The 27,716-nt window shown below is 41.6% G+C and overlaps 1 protein-coding gene across 1 annotated transcript; it reads right to left on the reverse strand.

The window, feature by feature from the left end:
- adgrd2 (adhesion G protein-coupled receptor D2) lies at nucleotides 1-27,716 on the reverse strand. The gene is made up of 23 exons (XM_071906739.2): nucleotides 27,656-27,716; nucleotides 26,351-26,590; nucleotides 25,254-25,883; nucleotides 22,968-23,093; nucleotides 21,724-21,818; nucleotides 20,508-20,798; nucleotides 18,900-19,011; nucleotides 16,422-16,556; nucleotides 15,915-16,023; nucleotides 13,989-14,094; nucleotides 13,824-13,879; nucleotides 13,489-13,615; nucleotides 13,273-13,376; nucleotides 12,881-12,983; nucleotides 11,704-11,857; nucleotides 10,098-10,231; nucleotides 9,339-9,454; nucleotides 6,168-6,288; nucleotides 2,797-2,838; nucleotides 2,607-2,660; nucleotides 2,298-2,445; nucleotides 256-314; nucleotides 1-63 (listed from the first exon to the last, which is right to left on the reverse strand). The coding sequence occupies exons 1-23, from the start codon at nucleotides 27,714-27,716 to the stop codon at nucleotides 1-3; spliced, it is 3,186 nt and encodes a 1,061-aa protein (XP_071762840.2).

The following is a 27,716-nucleotide window of genomic DNA, read 5'->3' on the forward strand; positions in this document are numbered from 1 at the left end:
CTATGTGACCAATGTGCAGTGAAGTTCAGTACCTGATGGCTTGAACCCAGTCAGCTGAACCACCTGGGAAAATAGAAAAGACACACACACACACACAAGCACATACACACAAACACGCACACACAAACCTTTTATGTAGAGACTGAAAGGGCTTTGTACACAGATAAACATTCAGATAATCAAACAGCCAGGTATACGGCAATGCATTTTGCCGTAGCGTTACATAGTGGGACATTTTAAGATTGTCGCACTTACTTGGTTTCCCGACGCCGGTTTCAAGGAGAAACTCACAAAGCTTTCCTTTCTGAAACTCTCTGGAAGACAAAAAAGACTTTTATTTTATTTTATTTACTTTTATTCATAGCTCTCATTTCTCTCCCTGGGCAAACACATTCTTTATGCAAGGCCAAAAAAAAAACTGCAATACAAAAACAGTACAGTGGTATGCAAACAATACGGCGCACAATACAAACAATGCTTTACGATATGAACACAGAGAAACAAAAAAATGCAAACAAAAATGCTTTTATGAATATAAATGACAAGGGGATCGTTATGAGAATGAAAAAAGAAAACAACTAGAATCTTCTCTTGCACAAAACTCTTTTCCCATCTGGCCTGACAGTGAAGATCCCTCGCTTGTACTCATCTGCATTTCTCCTCGAATTCTCTTTTCCCCAATCGTTCGTCAAGTTTGTTGTTAAAACATAGTACATGCAATCAGGTGTGTTCAAACTTTTCGCTGGTAGTGTACATCATAGACACAATTGTAACATTTCGAGACAGATATCATGATTCCATTGTGCATTGTTCATTTCATGTTTTTTTTTTATGTTTGGGTCCTCTTATCCTTGAGTCAGTCATTTATCATTTGAATGCTGATGTAGACAGGTGTATTCAACCCACGCTGAACTTGTAGGCTATTTTTTTTCTGCTCTGTGATCATGTGATATCCTTACAAGCTATTTAAAGGAGATTATGGGCATTGTCGAAATGTTTTTTGCCAAAATAAAAAGCAAGAATGTCGTGTGGACCTGTAGTTCACTAAGACCTGCTCAGTGCTTGGCAGCATTAGATCAGTTATTCTCAACCTTTTTCATATCAAGAACCCCTAATTTAGTCCACATTAGGGCCACGGACCCCCATTTGATGAGATTTTGTCTCTTGGACCCAAATCTGAGAATATTTCTATTGTTAGATATGATTTTGTCCCGAATTCCCGACCATCTGTATTGTAGGTAGAGAGATAACAGAGAAACTATGATCAAAACAGTCATTCTTCTACATTCTCTAATTGTGTTAACTTCTTGTAAATGAAATAATGGTGAAGTTTAACAATTTGCTGGGGACCCCCTGGAACCCCCTCAAGGACCCCCTGGTGGTCCCGGGATCCCACGTTGAGAACCACTGCATTAGATTACTGTTTGTTTGAATGATACACCAAGTTGGCATTCAAGCGCTCAAAGCATGTGAGTAAACTACAACCACTATAATTTGTTGTGGAGTAAACCTATTTGTAATTAGCTGTATATTAGATTTGCTTCACAAAACTAGTGATAATCAGATGGGAGTATAATATTCAGCCAATGTTTCAGCAGCTGGTTAGCCAATGCTAGCCTCATTAGCTTATAGCTGAAGGTGCTATCTGTATCATTTTAACCATCAATATATCATTGTCAAATGAATTCTGATACATTGGTATAATTACCGTAAATTAATGAGACTACGGTGAAGACGATTGGTAGCCGCTATTGTTAGTGCTAGAGTTTCTCCAAATTAACACATTTTCCATAACCCCTGTTGCTTCCTGTCCCCCTTTCCTCTTCCTAGTGTCTTTCTCTTTACTGAAGAGGATAAACATGTTTCACTCCTTCCATCTGCCATTGCCAGAAACTCTGAAAGCTTTAGCTCTGTTTGCTCTGGCAGAACAGCGCCCTCGTCCTGTTTTGTGCCGTAAAGCAATCCAGCAGATTTCCTGCCAAATCTGACCAGGTAGCACACAATGTAAAATGCAGAGTAGAGGCCAGTAGAGGCTGCCGATCTTCTTGGCGATGATCTTGTTTGTTTATTTTAGTTACACTAATGTCTTAAAATTTGTAATTTATTCATGTAAAAATGCTACACATTGCACCTTTAATAGAATAAGACAGCTTGCTAAGCATCTTTCAAAGATACTGACCTAAATGAAATGTCAGTAAAAGTACAACCAAAATACAGTCTACCTACATATATACACATTAATAGAGGCATAAAGACTTTTCACATCCCCCCCCATCCAGGGGGACGGCCCAGCCTACCGTTCTTGATGACCAAAGAGGTGGAGGTGGAGCTGGGGGGTCCGGAGGTCTCGCTGGTCTCTGGGCTGGAGGGGGTCGGTGGACCGCGGCCCCAGGAGGTGGCCGGGACCCTCTGGGACGGCAGGAAGCTGGTTGGCTGGGAACAGTTCTGGGAATACATGACGAGCCAATCAGAACGGCGGCAAAGACGGCAATCAGAACACACATGAGTGAATATCAAATGTACATTTCAAACAATACTACAGAAGAGATTGATTTTCTGTGTTGCGGTGATGAATGGGATCATTGGCGCGTGCTGTTTACTCTCACCGTGAAAGATAAGGCTTTCCTCTTTTCTTTGATCCTCTTTATGGCATTCCTCACCTAAGAGAGAAGAAGGTTTTACACCCACCGGTTTAGTCCAGCCACTCCAAATAGCTGGCAGCTCCGCATACCACAGAAAGATACATTATGACATTCTGTAACGGCGGCAAAGACAACGGCCTGAATGTCCTCTTACCTCACTGTTGTAGACAGCATACACTAGGAAAATGTACAGGCCCTGTTGGGGAGGAATAGACGTGAATAGATAAATTAGAAAAGTCAAACGTGGAAAGAGGAAAAGAATAAACCCCAGTCATACGCTTCCTATTGACGAGAGCTGACGTGGATCTTTCGTCAGGTCAAATACCATTTAGCACTCCCACTCTCCTGTACAAAGAAAGCACACAGCAACTAATAGGCGAGGTCACATTTCAGTCAAACTAAGCTATTTTCTGTCTTAATAAAAACAGCAGCATATATTTGCTTTCCATTCTTGTGAGTTTCTCCACCTTTTTGGCATGGGCGTCAATTGGATACAGTAAGGTGTGGCACTGATGTGAATCCAAATTTTATCTTGCATTTATCATTATCACGGAGAGCAAAATTCGGCAGAAATCGAATTTGGAAGCCAAATCTGAAATACAAAGTCACATCAGGGAGTGTTCAGAGCCAATGTTCCCTTTGCGCTGATAGTTTGATGACCTACACTACAAAAAATCTCCATCTTAGCGAGTCATTTAGTCAATTATTGAGTCCTAAAATTTAAATTTTCTTAAAATAAGTGAAGAAATCTGCCAGTGGGGTTCTTGAAACAAGTTGATTTGCATTCTTCCCAATGCAAATCAAACTTGTTTCAAGAATTTTGTAGAATCAAGTGTCATTTTCTTGATAGTAGTGCAGATCTGCCTTATTCTGACGTGTTTCAACATACTGACACTAATTTCTAGAAAACTCCCAAAACAAGTGAAGCTGCATTGGAAAGAGATAACAAAAGAGTTATCTCTCCTCACTGCAGAATGTTTCTCTTGGTTTAAGAAAAATAAGATTTGAAGGCTGAATATGAGACTAAATGACTTGTTAAGATGGACGTTTTTTCATATCATATTGATCAAACAATAACATCTTGTCAGTCATCAGTTAGAACTTTAGCGGATTTAAGCTGGTTTGGAATTTTTGGTGACAGAAAGCTTTTTGGAGATTTTTCCCTCATACATTCTGCTCTATTTGCCTTCAGAAGCCCTCTATCATACATTCTACTTTTGTTAGCCTTGCAGGTTGGTGAAGCAGTCCAGTGAAAAAGAGTTTCTTCGGTAAGAAGTAAGAAGACGGGCCGGGCTGGGCCGAAGAACTCCTACTGTAGCGTTATCTGCCCTCAGCTGGACACTCACAGTAAATCTAAATTAACTAGCAGCTCTCTGGGGGTCACCCAGAGGCTAGCTCATTTTGATTAATTAAAGACCCAGGAAGAGCAAGGTGGGAGGGAGGGGGTGGGAAGAGAGAAGGGAGAGATACAGATATAGAGGGTGGGCGGAATGCATAAGGCAAAATGAGAGAATATTGTATGGAAAAAGTGGGAAGAGAAAGGAGAGAGTGCGAGACGAGGAAGTGGCTGCCGTGTTATCAGGGGAGGGGAGGTGGAGGTAGATCTGGTATGACCTGTCTTTCAAAGGCCTGGCCGCCTTCTCCCACACACACACACACACACACACACACACACACACACACACACTCATTTTCTCATTTCTCTTTCTTTATGACAACCTGTCAGTAGTTTTAAAGGCCGTGGACACGCTACGTTTAGTTTATTTATTAGTGCATAAAATACAAAATATCAAACATAATAAAAGTGATGGAACATTAATGTCGAACTAAAATGAGTGAACATAACAGCGAGGCAGAGGTTAGAAGCCAAGGGCATATTTTGATCAAACTGTATCTTTTGATTGATATATCAGCTGTACCACAACAGTTCTGTTTTCTTGTAGTTTTTTGTCCATTTTTTTTTCTAAGTAGATAATGACTCATCTGTTCTTCTTGACATTACATTGGTGACTGATGTGACAATCCATATTATTCCAGGACTGTAGTAACTTTACAGCAACGGTTAATGCTGCACACCTAGCTAGGCGCCGTGGGACTGGACAGCATCTGTACTCTATCTTCGTGCAACAAGTCAATCCTGTACATTTCACGCAAAATCGTACCCCAGAACACATTGAGACAACATACTGCGAACACTTTGTTGAGTGATAGTAGGCTCCATGCTACCACTTTAGCATACACTATGTTGAGTGATAGTAGGCTCCATGCTAACACTTTAGCATACACTATGTTGAGTGATAGTAGGCTCCATGCCAACAATTTAGCATACACGATGTTGAGTGAAAGTAGGCTCCATGCTAACACTTTAGCATACACTATGTTGTGATAGTAGGCTCCATGCTAACACTTTAGCATACACTACCGTATTTCCTCTAATATTGGCCCGGGCCTTTATTTACCTCAACTGCAGAGGGTACCAGGCCTTTATTGGAAGCAGGCTTAGAGACAGGCCTTTATTTCTAATTCCCTCTGTTTGATAAATATATTTGCTCATATTTTAGTATGAAGCCTCCTTGTTTTCTGATCTGCTTCTGTTGGGGTACGTTAGGTAGCCGTTTTTTTGTTACTGCAATGCGTTACGATAATTACGGTAATCGACGATGGCATGCTCCAGAGACTTCCGCCGGCCTGTGGCACTTGTACGTTACTACAAACTACAGTTACATGTATAACAGGCACCAGGAGTTTACCGGTATCCACCGTTGTTTGCATGTAAGCTGAAGCTAACTGAAGCTAACTGAAGCTAAAGTAGAATCTATACAATTATATCATATCGCTGTTTATTTCGATGCATATGCGCGAGCTCAGTCCACCTGACAGCCCTCTGTTCTGTCGGCGGAGAGAGAGACACAGACAAGCATGGAGGTTTCGGCGCGCCGAGGGCTGACGCTTCCCGGAGTTTCCCGGGGGCACGGTTCCGGCCAGTGCCGATAGCTGGGCGCCAATTTGTTCCCGGTGATCCGGCCGAGATTTCGGCGGGGGTCCCGATGCCGATGCGTCACCGGGTGTCCCCGATGGGTACGGCGGGCCGTGGGCACGGTGGAGAAGCAGCGGCAGAGAGAGGAGACGGACACGGTCCAGCCATATACTAGGTTTTGACCTAGTCTTGTTTCCTTTGTTTTTTTCCCTGGCCTGTATTTGAGGCTGGCCTTTATTTGTTCGTGTCGACCACGGCCCCGGCCATTATCGGAGACCCGGCTTTTAATTGACTACTGGCCACTATTAGAGGAAATACGGTATGTTGAGTGATAGTAGGCTCCATGCTAACACTTTAGCATACCCCATGTTGAGTGATAGTAGGCTCCATGCTATCACTTCATCACACTCTATGTTGAGTGATAGGCTCCAATTTTTTTTGGCATTTATTGTGTGCGTGTAGGTGTGTGTTATGATATGGAGAATGAGATAACAAGGTCAAAAAGTTCCCGGATGGCCTCTGTGTATATATTGGGTGTCTTTATTTACCTGGAAGGCATTGAGAGCGATGAAGATGTAGGCGACTACTATGGACAGATGAACCAGCACTCCGCACAGCCAGGTCAGACCCAGCACTGGCAGCAGAATGAGAACCGGCCGTGTAACAGCCCTGCAACAAACACACACAATACTGTTTTCAGTACACACACACACACATGCATCACACACACACAAACATATGCACCATAGATCACACACCCTATGGATTAAACACATTTACACGTACATGGTTTACACACACTTACACACAGTACACATGAATGGATCACACACACACACACACACACACACACACACACACACACACGCACGCACACACAAAATGACAGATATGGGAATAGTGGCTAAAAGAGTTTTAATTGTAGCCTAGCATGATTGTTGACACAATATTTCACACTGTGCTTTGGCGCCTTTTGATTTGCAATTACTCCATATATCTTTCTCATTTCAAACTTTTTTAGAAACTTGAAAATGAGCAGAAAAGACGACCAAGTGGAGTTTTCAAGGCATTCTGATGAGATTTTCCCTCTTGAGCATTTCCTCCTTGAATCCTCTGCAAACTCTCCATCTCCACACAGCCATGGATTTTACCGCCTACCACAGTCATGTTCCTATTCCTTTGCAATCATCCTTTCAATGATCTTGGTGCTTATACGGCCAATAACCATTTCATGGGGCAAGGCAGAAAAGGTTGCCTTTGTTCAAACCACTATTGTTGTCATACTGCTGCACCTGGGTAGAGAGATTGAGTTTTCAGTCTGCACTATGTCTGCAAGGACAAAGCCAGCACTTCCTTCGCTTCCCTTTTATTTTTGAAAGTCCTTTTCCCTCTAATCTTCTGAAATCACATAACACTCTAGAGCTGGCACAGATGACTACTTTCAATCTGTTTGTGAGGGAATGAAGAGACACACTGAGAAGTGAAATGTCGTAGTGGCATTTCCATCTGGCTAAGACAAATGTGGAAATAGTAAATCGGGGTAGAGGAGTGCTGCTTTTTAATTTATCATGTAAAAATAATAAAAGGCTTGAAGGGTTTTTACCTCAAATAAGAAACTTTACTGTGCTGAGGTGCCGACTCTGACTTGCCGCATATACACACATTAATACTGTGTACTTAATGAAATACTTCATGAAAATCTCCCTAATACTTATTTTTAGTATAATGTATTACGGTTTGTACACGTTGTCCTCCCATTGTCTTGTAATAGCATTATGTATGAGGATGTATGTATAGCGAGTACGGTAGACATTATACAGTAGCCTATTAGCACAAGAAAAATCCCAACAGGGTGAATTAACACCCTGATGTGAAGAGGCTCACTGTACATGATCCCACTCATTACACCGTTACTTACCAAAGACATTAATCATTTCACACCAAATTTTGATATAAAATGGTTTTATTACAAGCTAAAGTAATTTACAAACATTCGCCAAAAAAATGTTTGTCAGAACTGTAACCATAGAACGTGTGTAGCTAGCATCCATGCTACTCTGTAGCAGAACTACCGGAGAAACATTTGTAGCTAGCATCCATGGCTACACTATAACAGAACTGTAACTATGGAAATGTATGTAGCTAGCCTCCATGGCTACACTGTAACAGAACTGTAACTATAGAAACGTATGTAGCTAGCATCCATGGCTACACTATAATAGAAATGTAACTATAGAAACATTTGTAGCTAGCCTCCATGGCTACACTGTAACAGAACTGTAACTATAGAAACGTATGTAGCTAGCCTCCATGGCTACACTATAATAGAAATGTAACTATAGAAACGTATGTAGCTAGCCTCCATGGCTACACTGTAACAGAACTGTAACTATAGAGACATATGTAGCTAGCATCCATGGCTACACCGTAGCAAAACTGAAAATATAGAAATGTAAACAAATCTGGTTAGATTATTGTTCAGCCTCTAACCAGTAATCAAAAGTTTGGTTCTCTCTGAATAAATTTAAAGTAATATTGTCTTCCATGTTTCCAGCCTCAGGTAGCGGAGTGTTTGTTGGCACTAACCAAGCAGTAACAGTTTTTTGCCACAAGGTGCTGCTAGTTAATTTGATTAAAAATCAACAAAAGTGACCAGACTTTTAGCTGCGACCAGCAGCTAGTATAAGTCACTCTGTCAGACAAAATTTTCAAAAAACTTTACTGTGCCGACTTGCTGACTCTGACTTGCCGCACAGCTATAAAGACTCTATGAGCACTTACTGTCACATCACTTTGAGTTTAGCTTTGTTGGTAAGAGCGATCCAGAGTTCCAGTCCCAAGTGAGTCAATTTAGCACTACCATTTTTTCATGCATGCTGGCTTCCCCAAGCGCCAAGCAGGTTGCAGTTTATCATGAATTACATGCTTGTCTGACTGTGGAGTGATATGATTAGCTGTAAAACAGCAGTCTGTTATTCAGAAATTAGAATTGAGTATTCAACAAAGCCAAGTAGAATAAGGATGTTGCAGTGTAAAGTGTTTCAAAAAGGCCATTAAACAACCTTCAGGCATTTGGCTTGCTCTGTGAACAGGATCAACTTGACTTGACTTGATTGGACAAATTCCAATGTTTCTCCAACTCCAGTGTTTGCCTCAGGATGTGTAGAAATCTTATTTTTAAGACCTTGTCCATGTTGTATATTGTCTGGGGGAACTGAACAATGCTAGATGTAGCTATAATATTAACACACTGTTAAGATAACAGGATTTATAGCATAATTTAGTTTTGAGGGTAGAGAGACATCCCAACACAGCGGTTCTATTGCACGCAAACAAGTGCTCACACACACACACACACACACACACACACACACACATACAGACACACAGACACAGTTGTACTGGGACCAGGTGTTAAGTTGATAAGCCCATACAACTCCCACAGCAGACTCCCGAACCTAGACTCCCTCTCTCTCACACTGCCTCTATTGACTGTAGCTGGCTCAACCCAAATCAAAAAGGAAACAGAGACAGAGAGAGGGAGAGAGAAAGAGAGAGAAAGAGAGAGAGAGAGACAGAAATAGAGCATGGGTGCACAAGAAAAAAGGATTCATGGGGAAGAATGAGAGAACACACAAAAAGCGGGAAGAGAAAGGAAAGAGAGAGGAGAAATAAGAGCGAATGAGAGACAGAGAGGTAGAAAGGCCATTGTATCTCACCAGGTCAGGTCAAAGGTCTGCATCTTTGATGCCGAGCTTGGACTGAGCATCTTAGCCCGGCGACGCGCGCTGGAAACGGTCACCATGACAACCCGACACAGTACCACCGCATTGACCTGTAGGCAGACGACAACAGCGTCAGCATGGCCTCCGACAAACACGATACATGCCACTGCACATCCACTTGGCCTCAAGCAAGGATGGAGTGGAGGGAAAAGCCACCTAAGTGGACCCTCCTTTTTAGGCTGATGTAAATCTTTAGGAGGTAAATTCAGAGTGTACATCATCAGTAAATAGTACTAAATGGTTATTTTCATTTTTCATATATCCTTTATTTAATCAATATTTTATCAATATTTAATCTCTGTTTCAAGAGAAACCTGAGACAAAAAACATTCATAAAGATGACAAAGAAAATACATAATACAGTGCAGTCACAGTGAGTGTGAAATTTATCTCCAGTAAAATATATGAAGATAGGGTCTTTTAAAGGGAAAAACGCATTAATTAATGCTTTTCTGAAAATATTGATTTTTGTTGATATTTTTTTTGTTGATCACTGACTGGAACTGATTTTAACCAAAAATGAAAAATGTATTTAACAAATTATTCTGTTCCTTCACATATGTTCACAAAGATACTTGCATCAACCATAAAACTTGCAGTCAGGGAAATGTAAGGAGGTAGACAAATGTGTGCAAATGTGCACACACATACGCAAACACACACACACACACAAAGTGAGATTGCAGTACACACCGCCAAGACAAAAATAACAGGTCCCACGAACGCCCAAATCATATCAGTCTTCACATTGAGCCAGCAGTGATCGTCTGCCTTGTACTTGTCCACTGATATTGTCAATGTTACGCCAACAATTAGAACAGGTAGTCCTGAAAAACAATTCAAGCAAAGAAAAAAGAAAAATGAGACTATAACAAGTGGTATTGCCATAAGAGAAGGAGCATGTTTTAAGAGTTTACATATTTATGGAACAGTGACTGCTGTAGTGCCAGACTGTCTATTTAGTCTGTAAGGGAACATTCAAGACATCTGCAACGTATGCTGGGATGGCCACCTGAATACTGGCTGTTTGTATAAGTGTGTGAATGAACACACGCTGTTCTCGGCTTATTATTACGACATAACACACACACAGATGGATTCGGGAACATGAACAGCAGCGGCGTCAGGATGTTTGTTAGACTGGGAGTGCGGTAACATTGCAATGTAACACACAATGAAATAGCAATGTTCCATAAGTGTGACTTAGTGAGTTAAAGTAAATACTGCCACTTTAACCTAGTGGTCGGAGCTCACTTGGTTCAGTTTTGAGGCCTATCGTCCTCCCTGACAGCTAGTTAAAATGTTTTAATTATTATTATTTTTATATCAGATGTCTGACCAGAGAAATCATTCCAGTGTGGTGTGGGAGGATTTTACTCAACAGTCTGTAAAATGCAGTGAAACCTGCCTCACCCTGACTTAAGGAGCTGCAAACCTACCTCAAAGAATTTCATTAGTCTGACTTTCAATGGAGAGTTTTAGTCTCCCATGATGGTCTAAATGCTGTTTAAGAGGCTTTTCCACCCTGACAAGAATAATATTCTGGGGGAAACACTGAGTATTTGGGAATTATTGGGGCATGAAAATGATCCAATTTAATGATTCATGTAGCTTCAATCCAAAAGTATTGCCCCAAATGTAGTGTTAAAGCTGGAATCCGAGACTTTTTCCGAGAAGTAGGCCTAGCTATTTTATCCTTCTGGACGGAGTCAGGTTACACAATACCAATTGTCAGTATTACCATGGTTGGAGACTCTGCATAGACAGCTAATGAAATTTTTGACTGGGTACGACAAAAGTCTGCTAACTATCCAGCTAACATTAGCCAATACAGGTTACCTGCGCTACTAGCTAGTTAGCATACTAGCTACCCAAACGGCTTACACTAAAAAAAATTTCATTTTTGGCTAACCTGACTGATGTGCTAGTGGCACACACTGTAGGCTGCTGTTACTTTTAAGTCACAAAATTTACACCATCATAACAGATGTTATTTCCTAACACATTAATTTCAAAGTTACATAATTAAAAGTCAAATTAGCCTACTTGGTCCGGGGAAGCCATTTTTACTAGGGTGGGAACTGTTTAATGGTGAGCTAACGGCACACGAGCAACACTGACTGCTACCTTCTTTGATAATAGAATATCTCCGTGGTTGTTTGGTTGTAGTCTGAACATCATTTCAAATACTTTTCACGATCAGAGGGGGAGACAAAGCGGGGAAATACCGGATTTCAGCTTTAAAATAAAATACCTCCTACAGTCCTACAATAAAAACTGTGACAGAGATCACGCTAACCCCAGCCGATGGCGTAGTAGAGTTTCATCCTGCGGTCCTCGCTGATGTTGACAGACACCACTTTGCTCCAGAGCAGCAGGCCTTCCACCAGCATCCAGGAGAAGGAGGCCATGAAGAAGAGATGGAGCAGCGCCGTCACCACGAAGCACGCCTCCTGGAGGATAAACGACAGGTATGATATGGTATGATATTGTCATGTTATCAGGACTGAATGACTACTGGACTAAGGCCTCGCTGATCTGGTGAGTCCCACGCTTTATGACACTAAATCTGTATAGAAATTTATAATGGGTGTTTAGAACTTATCAAAGGTAGTAGTAGTAGTAGTAATAGTAGTAGCAGGAAAAGTAGTATTATCTTGGGTTTCAATGGAGAGTTTTAGCGTCCCATGATGGTCTAAATGCCTTTTCAGAGGCTTTTCCACCCTGACAAGAATAACATTCTGGGGTAAACACTAAATCCTGGAATGTTTGGAAATCTTTTTGGCATGAAAATAGTCAAATTTAAAGTTGTTGAGTAGTGGTGCAAAATACCGGCTATTGGCAGGTTCAATAAATATTGTTATTGGTACTGACCTTCAAAAACCCATACTGGTCGAGCCGTAAATGCAATATCCTTCATTTGAAAACGGTGACTTCTATTCTTACAAATGATGGCACAAAGTTAAAACAACTCATGGAAGAAATTGGTCTCTCTCCTCTTCTACGATGGATTTCTCCCTGTATGATTGTTGAACGTCTCTTGGTGCAAAATGGCTGCTCTAGAAAGAAGCCCTCGCTCTTTGATTCTGAGGTACTGACACCAAAACCTGACGTTTACCGCTGATGTTTTAGATCCTGAAACATTTTCTGCTATCAAACTCCATTGTAGCTGCTGAAAATATCTCAATGTGACGTCACGTTGTCTACATCTGTACAGTTATCCGTGGGAATATGCAATATACGTATAAAAAAATATTTTCGGGGTGGAAGTTCTTGGTTGATAAAATCCACTTTTAGATTGGGTCCTATGACTCAGTAATGGACGCTATACATCCAACCATTTTGGAAATGAACTCTTCAGGTGGTTCTTTATTTCTATCTTTTGCAATAAAGAGAAAACACCTTGCTCATTATTTTGCGAGTCTTCCTACCAAATACTGTATTCTCCTACATCTGCATCATGTGTGGAGTCTCACCTCATTGGCCGAGGCCCAGTCGCTGCACATCAACAGCAGCTCGGCAATCCCCAGGGCCACGATCAGGTTTTTATGGACGGTGGTGCGGTCGGATTTAGGGACGCTGCACATGTACACACCCATACATATAGCCACGCATTGCACCATGCATGCACACACACACATACACACACACACAGCATGAAATATATGACCGGAGGACCCAAAGTAACTTCTTTTCACATTTTTTTGCCATTGTGTTAACACTTCACTGTGGTGCTATTCACATATCTACAGAGTACAATGTTCCATTTTTTTCCCCCAGTTATAGAGCACGAATCCAGCAGCGTTTTCTTAAAGGCTTTTCACCCTCGCTGCTTTATAGAGTGTACTCCCTGACGTTTGTGACTCACCCCACCGCGATGAAGAGGATGAAGGTGAAGAGGAGGCCACACAGAGACACTCCACAGCCGATGAACGTCAGCACCTGCAGAGCTTTTTCATTTTCCGGGCTCCTCTGACACACGCACACACACACAAACATAGCCGTAAATAGCAGCACATACTGTCAGTGAAAGCGTACACGAAAATACAAAGGGATAATTAGAGTGGGGAGAGAGGAATGCTACCTGGACTTCGTAGACCTGCAGCAGCAGCGCAAAATTGGTGGTGTGGTTGCAGTAGCACACGGTGGAGCCATGTTGTTTGGATACTACCTCACAACCCTTGGTGCTCCACCACCCACCAGCCTCCGGACTAGAGTTGAACACATACAACACATACTTACATATCTACATACACACAGAACTGCCGGGAATGCTTAGAATGAAAATGTTACCCACTCTAAAAGCTATCCTGCGTTTGTCAGATTTTTTGGCCAGAGCGGTGAGATAACCTTGGTACCTATTGTGGAATTTTTGCTATCCGACATGCTGGCTCTTTGAAGATATTCATTCGTACTTACGTGAGATCAAAATCCCAGAAGGCGCACACTGGGTCATACACAGCACTGGTGGGATTCTATAGGGAACGTAAAAGCCTATGAATGTGATATCTCATGAGGAGAGGAATGGCTGAGCTTTCAATAGAAATCAGCTCAGGAAGAGAGACATTTGTGAGACTTGCCAACCTGGGCTCTGTGTTGGAGGTGGAAGCGAACCGCCGTGCTGACTGGCTGGTCGTCTCCCAGGACCGTGGTGGAGATGACAGAGGAGCCCAGGATGGTGCCCAAATACCTGGTCATGTAGATAAATACATACACTACAACACTGGTCACAAGGAGCAGTAGGTCTTCAGAATGAAATCAGCAACAAAACCCCAGAAATGGTCAAATGTGATGAATTGAGTTTGAAAATGAAGTGTATTCAAATCGATCTAGCTATGTGGAGCGTATGAAGAGAGTGAGACATCCTCCATTTGAAGAAAGTGGCACTCATTCCTACAAAACCAATACCTGTACCTCATAGACCTGCAGCAGCAATGCAAAAACACCTACTCTTAACATGCAATGGAAAACTTCTAAAATACATGTTTGTAGGGTTTGAAACAAAGCCAAAGCCGAGACAAAGTTGCAATATCTCACATCTACCCAGTTTAAAAAACATGAAGAGTTCATGTCCAAAATGTTATAAAAGCTATATTTTGTAAAACATAATAATAAAATCATTACCTGAATATCTTCACTTCAATATCTCTAAAATACAGTCTGTAAAAGTACTATCATACATCAACGAAAGACTTATGTCACCTAATCTTTTCAAAATACCAGTTTGTGACATATTGCTGCAAAATCACGTATAACAAGATATCATAAAAGCTTTGTTTGAGTGTTTTGTATAGTATTTTTCGTGTAGTATTGGGCTGTACCAAAGGTCCAAAATTATCAATAATGGTCACGGACCACAGTGGTCACTAACTTTTTGAGATGCTAACATTTGAATACTTTGGTTATATCTTTGCTCTTTGCCTGTTCTCCAACTTTGTCCCCGCTGACCACCATACTCTCTCTCTGACTGTGAGACAATAAAGTCAATGGTTCTGTATCAAACAGGCTCCTGATTGGCTGCCTGATTAATATAAAAATCTGAAACATTCTAATATGATTTTTTTTGTCATTTGAATTTTGTTGTACTACTCTTTGGAGTTTGGCCCATTGACTTTGGTCACCTTACCCAATATGTGACACGAGGATTGGCACCAAAATCATCTCTGTAGCTCTGCGCATGCTAACGCTTTAGCATACAGTATGTTAAGTAATTGTAGGTGACTAACATTATTCTAAAAGTGAGAAGATAAAAACTTGAGCGAAAAACCTGCCAGACTTGTTTAGAGGATTATTAAAATAGATATTCAACAAAATGAATGCACTTTCAGTGGCAGAAGATCTCTCTTCCCGCGACACTTTGAGCGCTACTTGTTTTGTTTACATAGGAAGTGAGACCAAGTTAGCCATTCAGCTGAAGTTTTTCATGCTGTTGATTTGTGATGGACTTCATTAATGATAAAGATTGAGATTTTGTTTTCATAAGTTATGAATCTACAGGCCATAGAATAAAAAAACAATACCAACTGATTTACTAAAATCTATCTTCATACTTCGGATCATGTTAATTGCCTATGATTGCTTAATATTGGATTAACTGTAGGCTATGCTAAAGCATTAGCATGCGCACTGGACAGAGCTATCTACCGGACTCACAGAGGTGATTTTGATGCCAATCCATTTTTTTTAATCCACAGTCACATTTTAGGTAAGGTGACCTGACTCTACACATGAAACAGCATTGAAAATGGTTAGGGTGACATATTTCAATGAAAATGTGTATTCATTATTTTGGCTGGGAAAAATGATTCTTGGCAGGTGATTTATTTTTTAGTTTACCAGCCTTGGCCGGTGAGCCAAAAAGTTAATTTTGGACTCTGGCTGTACCTACTCTGGTATGACATATGGTGGAAAAAACATGCCATACTGTGACAGTGTGGGGGCGGCACAGTGGAGAAAACATTTAAAAAACAAAAAGCTCCATTTCCAGCTCCATTTGCGCTTGAGCGTTACCTCTGGCTGCCATCGGTGACGGTAGGAACCATGGTGATGTTCTCCTCGGGGTTGAAGAGAGGCTGCAGCGAGCCATACCACGTGTTGACCAACGTGAGCCTATGGAAGCCTGCATTCAACACAACAAGACGAGGGATTCTTCAACTAGCACCAGACGGCCAAATAAAACGGCACTAAGTGAAAAATAGTTCAATTTAGGATATTAGCCATCAGTTATTATTGAACATGAATAGTCGTCTGGAATACGCGAAACCCAACAATGCGCCTCCATCTGCACTTCAATGTAAGACCTTGGGAGCGTAAGTGGATGAACGCATGCCACACATTCACAAGTCTGTCGTTAGTGCATTGTCCGCTGCATTCACCTGTAAAACTGAGGTTAATAAATGCCTCTTCTCTCTCCACAAAACACTCAGTGCTGCGATTGATAAGTCTGAATAAGTGATTGCTGTAAGTAGAATACCCAGAGGGGGAGGAAGGTGATTGGCGCTGGCAGCATTTTCCTACCGTTGTTATGGAGATCCTGTATCTTCTGATGTGGGACTGAAATGCAGTCTAGGTTGGTCTCTCTCTCTGTGTCAGGCCCACAGAATCTAGATCCACTGGATCCTTCCTCCAGCCTCTGCTGCTGCACCTCCAACTCTAAAAAGTAGGCAAAAAGAGAACAAAAAGCAGAGGATGGTTATGTATTAAATTACTGATTGCCGGCTTCTTGTCCTGAGTAATGCACTGCACTGGAATACTCAGACTCTTTAATGTAATCTGATTACTTTCAGCTGCTTTTGGATTTCAGCCTTCTGAGTTTGAAGAATATGCAGTTAAATGAACAATTAATTACACTTTACAGACTGTAGAATAGTCTTACAGTTAAGGTTCAATTGATTGATACCGATACAAATGTGTTTGAAATAAATCTATATTTTGTGCCATTATTCGATATATTTAAATCTGACCATTCTCATGCCAAAAAATAAAAACATAAAATTTCTCCAAATTTTTTTTAATTTCAGCAAACTGATACATCAGTCTAACCTAATCTAAGTATTATCATCATTTACAACCATTATCCACAAATAATTTAAGACGTTTGAATAAATGTCTAGCTGCCTTTTTTGAGTAATCCAGCAACTGATCACCTATTTTTTATGCGATTACTGTTTTTCTCAGTAAGTAGTTTGTTGTCATCAAATGACTGTTTATCCATTGCCAGTAATCCATTACTCAAACCCTGGCAATGAGTTACACAAGAGAGAATCATGTTTCCATGACGTTTATGAGGGTGTTTACAAGTGCCTGATGAGAATATGACAAGTTACAGTTAAAGGAAGAAATGATTGGAGAAGGCACAAAAGCAGGGCTATAAGAGGTTCCCGCTTCCTTTTGTTTTTAGTCATTGCTTTTGTATTGTGAGAATGTCAGTGAAATAAAGCACCTTAGAGTAAATAGCTGCAATGTTGTGGGCTAAGTATAAGTTTAGGTAATGCCAGCGTAGTGTAGTTCTTTTCAGTGCTGAGAGTTTTGATGAAGTGTCCACTTAATGACCCTGATGGCATACGTACGCTCACTCACCAACACTTTCCTCTAGCATCCAAGTCAACGTTCCACAGTAGAGACACCAAACAGCACAGCTTAGCTTCTGTGTAATGGTAGATGTTGTATGGGTAACGTGGACCAACATAACCCACATTCCACTGAATTCATGCGTTCATTTTCTCTACCCATTTGATTATCAGTGGAGGCCAAGAAGCTGAAAACTATAGTATTTCACAAAAAAAGCAAAAATTATAGAAAATCAGAAAACATAGACATGATAAAGTTGTATTGTAGAAATATGTTTTGTCCCTATCCCATAAATCACCTTGCCACCCCCTGAAATTATCTCAGGACCCCCCGTGGGGTCCCGACCCCCAGGTTGAGAAACACTGATGAAACACACACCCTCTAGCAGCCATATGCAGGTCTATAGCTCTTGGGCAACAACGGCTGATGGCGTTTCTAGATGTATGACTTCTCACTACTTCAGCAGAGGTATTCTGTGCTGTTTTTGACTGGGGGCTGAACATTTGATCCCTACATCTGACTGATTTTGTGTTTAGATAATGTCAGCTTGTTAGCTAGCTAACCACAGTATCTGGTCAGCTAACTATCACTGTATCTAGTAGAGACCAGGTAGAGACTAGTGTTAGTAGTGGCTAGTAGTCGTATCTTAACATTAACAGGTTTGCTTAAATAGCCTGCTGGCTAGTTAGCTACCCAGCAAATATTTTGATGTTGAATATAATGCTGATACGGACCACACAACTGATATGGACTCCAGGAAGACTAGTCTGTTGCTTGTCCGCCAACTAACCAGGATCCACAATAAACAATATGACAGCCTGCACTAACAAAACCTGTGTAAATGTAATGCCAAAATTAACGTCTGTGGTCGTCCATGGCTGCTACCTGCATTGTTTTGTGAAATCAATATTTTTGATATCAGTTCAAAACTGTTTCCAAAGTTGTTTTAATATGATTTTTTACCGTGACGTGATATCATACTGTGAAAATATTGTGCTCGTTTGAGTTGACGTTGAACTTGTCCACCTCCTGCACATACCATCTGTGAAACGCTTGTTGGCTAGCTAGCTAGCTAACAACCAAAAACCAACAGTTTGTTCGGGTTAACCGAGCTGACTCTTCTCAAGCTACCACTCGACTTCAACTCAATTTAGAAGCAAATCCACCATATCAGACTATCCGCTTTTAATTATAACATTACTGAATTGGCCTACACCACAACAATCTTTTTGAAGTAGTCTATGTCTCTTTTTTGGTTGTTATATATTTAGACATTATTTGCACTCAGCCAGTTCTGCAAAGCCTCAGCAGCAAAATTCCTTTGCTCCATTGGTTTAATATTTCTTTGTATGTCGTGCATTCTTTTACCCTTTGCAGGCTGTGTGTGTGTGTGTGTGTGTGTGTGTCTGTGTGCGTGTGACTCACTGATGTTGGGGCTTTGAATGGTCAGGTGGTCAGTCTCTGCCATCAGCTGAGGGCCCAGGCTTGTCACCATACGGTCAATACTCTTGACCACGTCCATGGGGCCGCTCACCACCTGAAACACAGGGAGCACTGGCGTCTCAGCGGCAGCACTGAGGCACTCTACCCTTCTGAGCACCGCCGCAAAAGGTAGAGAGGTACATTTCAAAATGACCATTCAAATGCTACACAATCACAACCCCTCGCCAGAGTCTACGTACGGTTTGGCTGAAGAGGGCACGCGCACGCTTCAATAGATAGGCCTATAATGCAGGGTGCCGTCGTGGATTTTGCCCTTGCCTGTTTTGAAACCCCCCGTTCTGAATTCAATACGGCCGTCTAAGAGCTGAGCCCCGGAGACAGAGCTCGGCGGAGAGCGAGGGAGGTTTTGCGGATGACTATGGCCACAGTGTTTCAGAGTGCTGCTCATCCATTCAGTCTGGGCTGAGGTGGCCTTGGAGCGCTGAGAGGCCTGGGGGAAGGGAGGCGAGCGCTGATAGAAACACAACACTTGTCATAAGGCAGCCTCCATAAGGATCCATACACGCCGCACACAACAATAGCAGAGAGACAGAACTGGAAAAAAAAAGGACTCAGTAATACAGTTTTGAGAGAGAGCAATGTACCAACTGTGAACCGGGTTAGGGTATGGTTTACTCGAGAATAATGCTTTTATTTCAGCAATAGTGAATGTGAAAATTCATGTTTAAATGGATGGCTTAGCTATCTTTTAATCAGTATTTATGGAGGCTAATGAAGTATGTCAGCTCAGGTTTTAGTTCCACCATTACAGTATATAAAATATCTATAGAAGGCTACTGCCCTCTAGTGTTTTGGTGCTGATATGACAGCAGTCTATTGTAGATACTGGTCAGCTGCCTTGAAATGACTAAAATCCCTGTGGGGAAATTGGGTTGTTACAGCAGCAGAATAGTAAAAGGATAAGAAAACCTGAATATCAATTAGATTATAGCAAAAATATCAACATGTATGCAATATACACAAATGAGACAATATGGGAATATAAAGAAAACAGATATGTGGATTTACAGCTTATATCCATGATGTGCAAAATGTGCATCATATTTGCATTACCAGGTCTACAGAAGTACATATATAGTATATATTAAATATAGTATATATATAGTGCTTACATGACCTAAAAATGTTTTTTCTTCCTGGTTTGTAAATGTTGTTTCTCAGTCTTGTTTCTACTGCAGTTGGGCTGAAAACCATCTAATGCAATGAATGTATGAAACAAGTTGGAAAATACATTCTGCTGTATTCCTGTAAAGTGACCCATTTGTAAAGTTACCTGATATTCCCTGACTTCCCCAGAGAACTATCAAACTCCCTGACTTTCCCTGTTTGGAATACACCTCTTTAAATTACATGATGTTCCAGAAATTCCATGACCAGTGGGATCCTTGTCTATATATTCTACTTTACAGATATACAGTAGATACCATATGTACAGAGTGTACAGATTTGCATATGTGCATTACTAGCTGTCCACCTTGTGAAAAACTCAAGATGGAGGAACCGTGTGTCCAATGTAGAGGTGTGTGGTACCTCTTTGATGGCCTGCCACTTGAGGGCGTTGTCCTGGCTGATGACGCTGTCCGCCACGCCGATGAAGTGCTGGCTGAGCAGCTGGGCGCTGGCCCGGCTGCGGTTGGCGTCGGCGGGCGGTTCGGCGGGGACGTCGGCGGCCAGCGACAGCAGCTGGATGAGGGAGAACATGTCTTCCGGCTGTAGCCCTTCCTGATGGGTTTCCTCCAGGGCCTGGAGGGACACGTCCAGCAGGGTGGACGCCTCAGCCCAGCTCATCTGACCTGACGGCTGCATATGCCCCTGCATTACCTGGGACTGGAGTCATAGTCACTGGGTTAGACCGATGTTCTGTACTAGTGCTACTACTAGTACTACTGTTACTACTACTACTACTACTACTACTACTGCTACTACTACTACTACTACTGCTACTACTACTACCGCTACTACTACTGCTACTAGTACTACTACTGCTACTAATGCTACTACTACTACTACTACCGCTACTACTGCTACCACTAGTAGTGCTGCTACTACTACTACTGGTAGAATTCTGTTACTACTATTACTACTACTGTTATTAGTACTTCTATTACTACTACTACTACTTCTACTACTGCTACTATGACTGTACTATATTGGCCTTTTATTAGAAATGGGATATCAGTAAGTAACTTGAATGGCTGACCCTGCCACGTCAGTGAAATGCTTCAGCTGCACAATAATACATGTGTTCATAGTGCTTTAATTATATCATCGTGTTTCCCATTCATCCTCAGTGATTATCACTGACAATGCCCTAATTGCTGGGATTGATGCGCTTTTCAGAAGGATGTGCTATTTTCAACATGTCTGTGTGTCCAGTTTGGGACACTGAATAATGTTTTGGTTTGGTGTAAATTTTAAGATTTTGAATATCGGCACAAATTATTGGCTGCTTCATTCCAAAAATATGATTATCAGTATCGTTGTTCGACAACCTCAGTGTAGAGTGGTGTAATGAACGGTACAAAACATTGGCTATTGGCAGCTTCAATCCAAAAATATGGGTATCACCCTTCAAACAAGGATTGGTCACTTGTCAAAGTGGCTGGTAAGGGAGTCAAACTTACCAGCTTTTGGCTAATTTTAATTTCCCACCACCCTCTCGGGCTGAATTTAAGATAAGCCTGAACTCTGTCAGGTAAGAAAAAAACAAAGAAAAACAGTAAATGAAGGTGCATGGATTGTTTACCTGGGTTTTGTTGGAGAGTTTCATCAGCTGGTCCATAAAAGCAGTGGGTTGAGCGCTCTGGGAATCGCTCAGCTCTTTCATCTTCAGATAACGCACTGTGGAAAAGACAATGTCACATCAATCTAACACTTCTGTATGGAAAAACCTGTTTGTACATAGGCCATAAACACAAAAGTACTGTATATCTGAGGTGTCAGGGTGTGTTAGTGGTTAAGGAACCCATCCTGATCAAGGACTGAAGTGTCCTTGATCAAGACACTGAATTCCTTCCAGCTCCAGGAGTGCTGTTCTGTAGCTGACCCTGACCTCTGACCTCCCTGTGGAGGAGGGGCAAATGAAAAGATAATTTCCCTACAGGGAGCAATAAATTAAGTAAGGAGGTTGTTATAATAAGTTATTAGTAAAATATTACATAAAATATAACACCATTCTCTTACTTTAATAATTATAATAATAATAATAATTAATAATTTAACATAGTTTTGTTTTTTTATTTCAAGCTCACATAATTAATTATAATTTCATTCATAGTTTAAATTATACCTTTTGAATCTTAACTGTTTGGTATGTTGTGAACTATTTTGTTAATATGGTACAACAACCATAGGTCAATCAATCAATCAATCAAACAAACCGAAGTAAGTATACATGTAAATAAACAACTAATAGGTAAGCAAACAAGGAGGATCAGTAGTATATAATATTGTTGTTGTTTATATATATATATATATATATATATATATAAAAATAACTTTAACTAAAATAATTTTAAAGTGGTAATCCACAAGTTCCTTGTTATTTTTATTTTTTTTGTCTCCATCTTTTTTTGTCTCCATCTTTGGTGCTCAGCGCTCATTGCTGTGGTGTTTCTGCTGCTCTTCCCAGAGATCACCTGTCAATCAAACAGTGTGTCCAGTACTGTGACATCTTGTTCCTTGGATTCTCTGTTGATGCAGTTTGAGTTTCTCTTTTCTTTGTCTGTTCAGTCATGGCGGCTATCACTGCTCATGCTAACTACCCAGTTATTCTTCTATTTATTCTTAACAAACAGAAACATACAATGCAAAGAGCTACCAGACACAAGGTGTTTAGAACAACACATGTAAAAGCTTCATGAACTGGTTATAGGTTGAATCACTATTGTGTTATATCAATCAGTGATAGAGAGTAGGAAAAACATGTATTTATGACTGTAAACCACCTGTTGATATGGACATTTTAATTTAGCAGTGTGTCAGCCTTACCTCTGCTGCTCATGCAGATGAATGGCAGTGGATCAGAGCAGTCAGCCAGACCATACAGCGGGAGGAGTTGATCTGTCCAGCCCTGCAGCGTCCTGCAGCCCTGCAGCTCCCTCTGCTGATAGACCGCTGCTCATGCATTCACAGCATCACACGTAACACACACACAGTGACACAGAACAAGACAATGTCAATTTGAGCATATCTAAAGTGGGTGTCTTTAAGGGCCAAAAATGTGAGATCTTTAGTCCTATATGAATCCCTGGAACTAATCTGGGTCTGTTGCAGATCTATTTTTGTTTTTGTGGTGAAGCATATTTTTTTTATCCAACTTCAAGAGACTAGTCAAACAATTGGTAACAACAAAATTGGTAACAAAAATGAAAATCGACTGAAAACTCTTTAACCTCAATTTGGCATTGTAAAAACCAAAATTGACTGGGACCTCTCACATGGTAATAAAGCTCAGACAGCGGGGGAATGTTTTGTTACTGTTTACCATTGCGTGGAGCCCTGTTCTTCCAAAGAAGCCCTGATGCTGGAGTTGTGGGAATCCCCTCCATCCATCCATCCCTCCCTCCCTCTCTCTCCTGCTGCCCTCCCTCCGCTCTGTCCGGTCAACCATGCTAACACGTTTCCTTAAGTGTCTGTATGTCAGGCTGGATATGTTCAGTCTCACACTATCTGGGTTAACAGGCCTCTTTAGGGAGGAAATCATCCAGAATGACTCCACAGCTGAGGCACAGGCAACTGGGAACAACCACTGGATTAGTGATTCTGGCCTGACTGGTCTGGCACCATTCTTGGTGACGCAGTTAGGAACAGAAGGAATAAAAACTGGCAAGAAAAAAGTAATTTCCCCACTAGAAATGAATGGGAGCTGTTTGTCCAAAAAAAAAAAGTCAAAGAATTGGAAAAACACTCTGATGGATGCACTAGAAGAGTAAAATATGTAACATATGAAAATAAACCAAAAAATGAAATGTATACAGCAAGAAATAAGTTTAAAGTATCGAGAGAGAATATGGAAGTATGAAAAAACCAAATATGTGAATTTACAGCTTCTATCCATCAGTGTAAAATCTGAGTTCACATTACTAAGTTTAAAAAATACCATGCATATGTACAGAAAGTGTCTAGGCGGGTAGACATATGTTGAACAAAAAGAAAGAAAAACCTAACCAACCTAACCAAAACCAAATATATTCTCTTTAGATGTACAGAATGTACAGATTTATACATAAGAAGATATATATAGATTCTAATATGAATGGTCAAAGGGAAAAGCTCAAAAAGGTCAAAATCTTACAACTGGAACATCTACAGTATTAGGAGTACTGCAGATTTTACTGTAGCTGACATGCTTTTCCAGACTATAATTGCAACTGTAGCTTAAAGCTACAGTTGAGAGGTAAGTGTTGGAGAAATTTGAATATCAATACCCAGGGTGACGTCAGTAAATTGCACACAGCACGCTCATGTTTACCAACCCGGCTGGTCTGTGCTTTATACCAAAGGATAGCAAAGGGCAAGATATGGCAGGGGCATGTGATTTAGGCAAAGAGCGGAACATGAAGTATGAGTTTTTAGGTTATAGTGCAGTCACAGTTCGTTTTGTTTGATCCAAACCATTGTGGAAAGGTTTCCTTTGTTGCATTTTTGAATTTGGTTGTGAACCAGGGCTTGTAAACAAGTCACATGGACTCACAAGTAGCTTGTTTATTGGAGTTTTGGTAACTTGTCATCCTGCCAGGTTAGAGATTTTGGCGGAGGAGGTAGTCAAAACGAATCAGATTCCAGTCCCTGCAACATCTGATAGACATAGACATCTATCAGATGTCAACATCCATCTCCTCATACTCATAAACCCTTGTGTTTTGGGTATCGTTTCCTGTAGTTGGTTGGGATTACGCTCTTATTCCTAAAGATCTGCACCACACTATTCTTGGAAGAGTACTGAGACTCGCATTTTCCGATGTCTTCGTGAGGTTATTTCATGCCACCTGAGTTCAAATGGCATTGCTCTCACCTAGCCAAATGAACTGAACTAAAAGAGTAAAAGGTTCTAGAGTTTAAATAAACTGCTCCAAACATGCTTGGTGTGAACGCACCCTGACTGTCCTGAGTAGGGTGGGAAAGTCATTGAACTCTAGTCGAAGGCAGTGGAGCTATGATTCAATTACTTTTCCCAAATCCACCTAGTTCACTGCTTCAAACCCATATGAAGTGAAAGCAGTGCAAGAAATAAAACTGTGGGTACCACTTCTTTCGTACCCTTTGTACCCTTACCTGGACAAAAAAGCATGGCTTGCACCTCTTTGACCACTGGGTGGCTGCTTATGTTGTCAACACTCCAGCTGAAGAGCACTTCCTGGGTCAAGGATGAACAAGCATTGAGTGCGCGGAGCTGCCTCGTCTCCAAAGAGGTATTCCAAATGTTCAGGTCGGTGATATTCCCAACAAAGGGCTCTGTGAAATTCCCTCCAAAGGAATCCTGGTCCTGACCTAGGATGAGTATCCCGTCCCCGTGGATATCCCTGGGAGTGTCCGCCCCCGAGCCCATGTCCTTCCTCTCCCCGTCCACATAGATAGCCCAGCGGCCGTCGCTCCGCCGCCAAGTAACACAGAGGTGATGCCACGTCCCGTCGTTGGGGAAAGAAGCCTTATACGGCCGGTGTTGCCCGTGGATGATGAGCGCCAAGAGGATGCGTCCCTGGGTGTCCACTTGGCCACGTAGCTGGAACTCATTGGTGAACACAGGTGCAGCGTAGGAGAAGATGGTGGACACCTCATCCCACTCGGGGTCCCACTGAACGCGAACGCACACGCTCACGGCCGACATGGTGGGGAAGGACATGTTGACGCGAGCGAAGCCCTCACGAGATTCCCTTGGGAAGTTCAGAGCCGAGAACTGTAAGTCTAAGCAAGAGCAGAGGGAGAAATCATTGATTCATCTGTACATTTCAGTGCTATATGTTTATTTCTCTAGGGTTTGCTGACCATGCATGCTCTTTTCTGTTCCACATTCACACAATTACACATTCACTCCTGGGAGCTGACCAGTACAGTCACAGTCTTCTACTGTCTCATATTTAGCAGCTCCACTGGTGCAGTTAGTGGTCAAGTGCCTTGCTCAAGGGCTTTCCCCTCCTTCAATGAAAGCCCTTCTTCATCAACAGTACTTGTTGAAGGAGGGGAGAGCATTGCTTATTTACCTTCTCCACCCAGATTTTCCCAGCCGGGATTCAAACTGCTGACCTTCCACTCACAAGCTCACTTCTCTAAGCTCTGAACTCCTGCCACCCCCTTTTAGATTCAATGAGAACTGAGAAAAGTACGCTATAAAACTATTTTTATTAGCTTATGGATGTAGGGCTTCCACTCACACTGCTTGGCAAGGGCCAGGGGCTTGGAGGCTGCTTTGCTGGGATCCCTGACCCAGATGGGTGAGTGGAGTCCAGCCTGCTGGAGCAGCTCTGCGGCTCCCTCCTTGTCCTCTGGCTGGTCCAGGGTGGCGAGGGAGCTGAACTGGCCTCTGCAGAAGCTGTCAGCTCTGGGGAAAGCCAGTGAGTCGTTGACCAGCTGGAAGGCCCAGTCTGATGTGAGGTGGACCAGTCTGGCCTCTGCTGGGGAGACAGACATAAGACATGAAATACACTACTACAATAAGGTGTCAATCAAATATGACTGTATTGATGGGTTGATTGGATGGGCAAGAGAAGACTAGCACTGTGAATTGAAACTGCTGGTGACTAAATGGCTAAAAAGTGATCAACAGTCTCTCACCATGTGAGCCCCTCTCTCTGTCTGGCCCAGGATGTGTTGGCTCACTCTCACACACCACCTACATGAGGAAAAGTTATGTTCACGTAACTTAGTTATTTTAGCAATTCCTACAACAACAATTCTACATGCACAGTTGAGTTGCATTGCATTCCAAAATGAGCATTTATCCAGCATTTATCCTCTGCCTACAATATGGCTGCTGGTATGAAAGTAAGACACATTACTGTATGGGTTACTGTTAAAGTTATGAGTCATCTTAAGACTTTTGCTTACAAAATAGTTATGCCTATGAGAGCAGAGTCATCTGCGTTTTTGAAATATTGACTGAGGAATTCCAGGTAGTAGAAATGTGAAATCTGTTATTTATCTTCATCGTACATTAATACCATATAAGCAAAAAAACAAGCAAAATTTACATGGTCCTTGTGTTACATATATATACTGTATAGTATCGAATGTGCAGAGGAGGTATTACCACAGTGGAGAAGAGCAATAATCCAGTAAGCAGGGCTCCAGTCATCTCTACGTCAGTGTGATCTCCAGCTGAAATAAAACACGTGTATAACCGCTTATTTACGTAGAAAATTTGGTTTCCACTGGATCAAACTGCCAGCCGTACTTCACAATAGAAAGCAGCTCTGTATCTCTGTCAGGTGACAAAATTAATACAAGAGTGTATTATTTATGGTAATTTCTCCTTCACGAAACTTCACGAAACTTCAAGTATTACATGGCAAAACGGAACCATTAACCTTCCAGCACATCAGGCTAGTAGTTTTCAAAAACTCCGGGTTCATTGTAACTCTGTAGTCAGTTGTAGAATCCCAGTTTTACTCCAAGACAGCAGAAACTCTCCTTTTTGTGTAATCTGGGAACAATTCCACATGCGTGAGATGATCCGAAACCAATCCAGTCCACATCCACGTCCAACTCCTCATCCAGTACCTTGGCCTTGACGTCCAGCAT

The sequence above is a fragment of the Centroberyx gerrardi genome, chromosome 8 (genome assembly GCF_048128805.1).
Source record: "Centroberyx gerrardi isolate f3 chromosome 8, fCenGer3.hap1.cur.20231027, whole genome shotgun sequence".
NCBI lineage: Eukaryota > Metazoa > Chordata > Actinopteri > Beryciformes > Berycidae > Centroberyx > Centroberyx gerrardi.